We start from the raw sequence: 4,320 nt of genomic DNA, 5'->3' as shown, positions 1-4,320 counted from the left end.
CATGTTTTTTATTCCCATATCTTCAACTCCTACAGTAGTGCTTCACAATGGATAGCTCTTTATTTCCCATACATAAAAATGGTTTATTTACCTTTTTTAATATATATGTTATTGTTAAATACGCTTTATTAATGTTATTGTAGATCTTTTATGTATGATATGTTATCATTTACTTATGATATTGAAGTTATTATATATCTAGTCGTATCTTCTCGCCGCGAAGGAGCGATTTTCATCATACATTTAAGGACAAATATGCGAGAGTAATGTAACGGACAAAAATAAAAATAGCATTTCTTCGGTGTGACAACAAAAACCTTTTTTGTTGCGAGAACAACACAGAAACTTTATTAACATGGAAGAAACAGCCTACATACTAATACGCGAGAGTAATGACCAACACATAAATATGTAATCATTTTGTATGGATATGCTTTCTGTTGGGAGATAGATATAAATCTCTCTCTGTTTACTCACTTTGTTCTACTATATGATATATCTTTTGCCATTAAATCGTCGCTCAATATATCTTTGATACATTTACGAAACCTGAGTCCAGCCGGGTATATAACACACACGTCTTCTCCTTTTTTCTCAGACATCAGTGAAGACAGCCTCTCTTTTGTAGGGCTCTTGGCTTTCTCTGCCTGCCTTCCCACTCTCTTTGCCCTTTCCAGTTGTCTACGACCCCATCTTTTTCACCACCGTCTCTCTTCTTCCTCCCCTAGCCGCCCACTGTACAGCCCCTTGTTCCCAACTTCCCCCGTCTCCGCCGTCACAACTCGGAAGCCGTAAGTCATGTCCTTCCTTGCGACACTCATTGTATCTGTGCGAGAAAGAGACGGGAGAGGAGCTTGCACCGAGAGAGATGGGCGTGCAAGCAAGAATTCTCCAATCTAGTCCCTGAATTGCTCTCGTAGAGTACTTGTTGGTGGTACATCTATACTTGTAGTGTAGGAGGAGAGGGAGAAACTAGTGGTAGGTGGTAGTGTACTGGAGCTTTCCGCCACCTGCACTCACTCCGGTAAGGTAGATCAAACTGAATTTTGTGTTTTGGGCAGGGAATTCGAAGGAAGGTGGTGTGGTGGCGGTGGCGGCGGCCATGCAGCATCCCGAGCAGGGTGGCGCCGGGTACCCCTACGGGCCGCCGCTTACGGGGATGGCCCCGTTGTTGCCGCAGCCGGCATCCGCGGCCGTGCCTGTCAGCAGCATCCCGTCTCCGACGCCGTCGCCGATGCAGCCGCAGCCGCAGCCAGCGGGGACGAGCTTCGACCAATTGCCAGCCGCGCGTGTCAGCAGCATCCCGTCTCCGACGCCGTCGCCGTCGCCGATGCAGCCGCCGCCGCAGCCAGCGGGGACGAACTTCGACCAATTGCCGTCCGCCGGCGCCGTCAGCTTCCACGACGACGAGAACACGCCGGTCGACGGCGGAAGCGGCAGGAGCGGCGGCGACGCGGGGGCGGGAGGGTCCGGCAGCCGGTGGCCGCGGGAGGAGACGGTGGCGCTCATCAGGATCCGGTCGGAGATGGACGGCGCCTTCCGGAACGCCGCCCTCAAGGCCCCCGTCTGGGAGGAGGTCTCCAGGTGAGAACGAAACTGTAAAAATCTCCTCTCCCCTGCGCAATGCGGCTAACGGTTTCAGAGAATTCGCCGTCCGTCAGGCCTGTCCTGCGCGGAATGATGGCGAGCTATCCTGCCATTCCCCATCCAGTTTTGGCGTAATGCGACGCCCCTCGATTTCCGTGTCGCTGGGGGCCGGCGCTCGTCGTCTCGGCTAGAACCTCGGCGCCCGGGAGCAGTGCGCCACTGCCACGGGGGTGCGGAGCAGGCCACGCAGGCAGGCGCTGCAGCGCAGGCTGCTGCATTGTTTTCTCTGCTCTTACTTTTCTAGCCATTGATGCACTCTGGTCTCTGGGAAAAGAAGGTGCACAGGAAGTCTTTTGCTCCCATCCCGATGCTGCTCTCATGAATTAATCTGCATCTCTCTCCCGCTGACAGTGCCATCATCTTGACATCATCGCGCACCTCTTTCCAATTCCTCCCGTCTTCAGTCTCTCTCAGAGAAAGAAAGATAAAGAAAGTCAGGAGTTTTGACTCATCCTAGTACTTGTGTGATAGCGTTGTGTCAATTTTATTTTATACTAGTATGGATTACCACTCATGCCATCTTCATTGCTGTGCCAGTTTGGTTGAGACGTGAAAGCAAGAGACGGCCTCTGACAGCAACAAGATTTTGCAGGAAGCTTGCGGAGCTGGGCTACCGCAGGAGCGCCAAGAAGTGCAAGGAGAAGTTCGAGAACGTGGACAAGTACTACCGCCGCACCAAGGAAGGCCGCGCCGGGCGCCAGGACGGCAAGAACTACCGCTTCTTCAAGGAGCTCGAAGCGCTCCACGCCGCGGCCCCGCAGCAGAACCAGCGCATGGCGACCGCCGCGCCAATCTTGCCAGATCCTCGGCCGTTGGCAATGGCGCCTGCCTATCCTGGCGCCGGCCTGCCGGACCTCAGCTTGTCGTCGAATTCGGAGTCAGAGTCGGACGACGAGTCAGACGAGGAGGAAGACCAGGCGGGCGGCGGCGGCGGCAGGAGCAACGAGAGCATGATGGCGCTCTTCGAGGGGATGATAAAGCAGATCACGGAGAAGCAAGACGCGACGCAGCGGCTGTTCCTGGAGACGCTTGAGAAGTGGGAGGCCGACCGCACCGCGCGGGAGGAGGCATGGCGCCGGCAGGAGCTGGCCCGCATAAGCCGCGAAAGGGAGCAGCACGCCCGGGAGCGAGCCGCCGCGGCCGCCCGCGACGCCGCTGTGATCGCGTTCCTCCAGCGCGTCGGCGGGAGCTCCGTGCTGCCCACCCCAATGCCGGCCCACACAGCGCCTCATCCCGACGCGCCGGCCTCCTCGCTCCAGCTGGTGGTCGCCGCGCCGGAGGAGGGCGGCCGGCGAGGAGGAGGGGAGAGCAGCGCGGGCATGTCACGGTGGCCCAAGGAGGAGGTCCATGCGCTGATCCAGCTGCGGATGGAGAAGGACGAGCACTGCCAGGACATGGGGGCCAAAGGGCCGCTGTGGGAGGACATCTCCGCCGGCATGCGGAGGATCGGCTACAACCGGAGCTCCAAGCGGTGCAAGGAGAAGTGGGAGAACATCAACAAGTACTTCAAGAAGGTGAAGGAGAGCAACAAGAGGCGCCCCGAGGACTCCAAGACGTGCCCCTACTTCCACCAGCTCGACGCTATCTACCGCAAGAAGCAATCTGCCGTGAGCAACGCCGCCGGCGGCTGCTCTAGCACTGCCTCCGGGAACGCTGTGGCCGCGGTCAACGCCTCCGCCTCCGAGCAGCATAACCCCTGGCGCGAGCTCGAGGGTAAGATCAGCAACGACTTTGACAGGAGGCACACCGTTGGAGGGGGAAGCTCAGATGCCCCGCCCGGCGACGGCGAGGTGGCCGCGGCCAGTACCGTGCTTGATGCCATCGCTACAACCAAGGTAATGACTCAAACTTCCGAATCTCTCTCCATGCCGTCGATTGCTTGCAACTTAATCGCAATTGGCCTCGGACAGAAGTCTGAAGACAACGTGATGGCAATGGAGTCAAACATTCAGTCCCAGCAGACGGAGGTGACGGCGACGGACGAGACGGACAGCGACGACATCGAAGGCAACTACACCGATGACGGCGACGACGACGACGGCGACGAGGATGACAAGATGAAGTACACCATAGAGTTCCAGAAGCACAAAGAGGGCGGAAGCAGTAGCGCTCCTGCTGCCCCAGCGACAGCTGCAACGGTGGTGACGAGTTCGGCCCCGACAGGCAGGACCTTCCTTGCCGTTCAGTAGACCCCCGTGCCGAAAGAAAACCAGGCACCAGCTTCCTCTTCGGTTCATGAGCACCGGCAGCCCTTGGCACCATCCTATACCATTTGTTGATTTGTTTCTGTAATAGCAACCTCAGTGGTCAAAAGACAAAAAGAAAACCAAACCGAAATAAGTGGCTCCCCTCTGTGATTTCATAACTAGACTGGAAAACAGGGGAGGTGCTAGAGCAATAGAAATCCCAAACAGCAAGTCTTTTTTATAGGAGGCTTATTATAGCCTAAATTTTACAATTTATGTACATTGATATAGCATTCTGAAAACCAGAGCCTCTGTTTCGCCTATTTTATTCTATTTTGAAATTGAAGTAGGTTATATTCTACTCCATTCCAAAAAGTTTGTCTTACATTTGTCTAGATATATATGTATCTAGACACATTTTAGTGTTAGATATGTCACTATCTAGACAAATCTAAGATAAATTTTTTGGGACGGAGGTAATACCTAT

The 4,320-nt window shown here is 54.8% G+C and overlaps 1 protein-coding gene across 3 annotated transcripts; it reads left to right on the top strand.

Moving 5' to 3' along the window:
- Nucleotides 1-524: 524 nt before the first annotated feature.
- On the top strand, nt 525-4,161 carry LOC119317288 (trihelix transcription factor GTL1-like). 3 transcript variants are annotated; one of them, XM_037591716.1, is made up of 4 exons: nt 525-791; nt 1,062-1,584; nt 2,240-3,482; nt 3,561-4,161. In XM_037591716.1, the coding sequence occupies exons 2-4, from the start codon at nt 1,103-1,105 to the stop codon at nt 3,834-3,836; spliced, it is 2,001 nt and encodes a 666-aa protein (XP_037447613.1). In that variant the 5' UTR covers nt 525-791; nt 1,062-1,102; the 3' UTR covers nt 3,837-4,161. The 3 variants fall into 3 exon arrangements, with proteins under 3 accessions (XP_037447613.1, XP_037447611.1, XP_037447610.1); XM_037591714.1 differs by having other exon boundaries at nt 531-978; nt 3,558-4,161; XM_037591713.1 differs by having other exon boundaries at nt 532-791; nt 3,558-4,161.
- The last annotated feature ends 159 nt before the right edge of the window (nt 4,162-4,320 follow it).

Source organism: Triticum dicoccoides, chromosome 6A (assembly GCF_002162155.2).
Source record: "Triticum dicoccoides isolate Atlit2015 ecotype Zavitan chromosome 6A, WEW_v2.0, whole genome shotgun sequence".
Taxonomy (NCBI): Eukaryota; Viridiplantae; Streptophyta; class Magnoliopsida; order Poales; family Poaceae; genus Triticum; species Triticum dicoccoides.
This window is presented reverse-complemented; position numbering and strand designations above follow the sequence as displayed.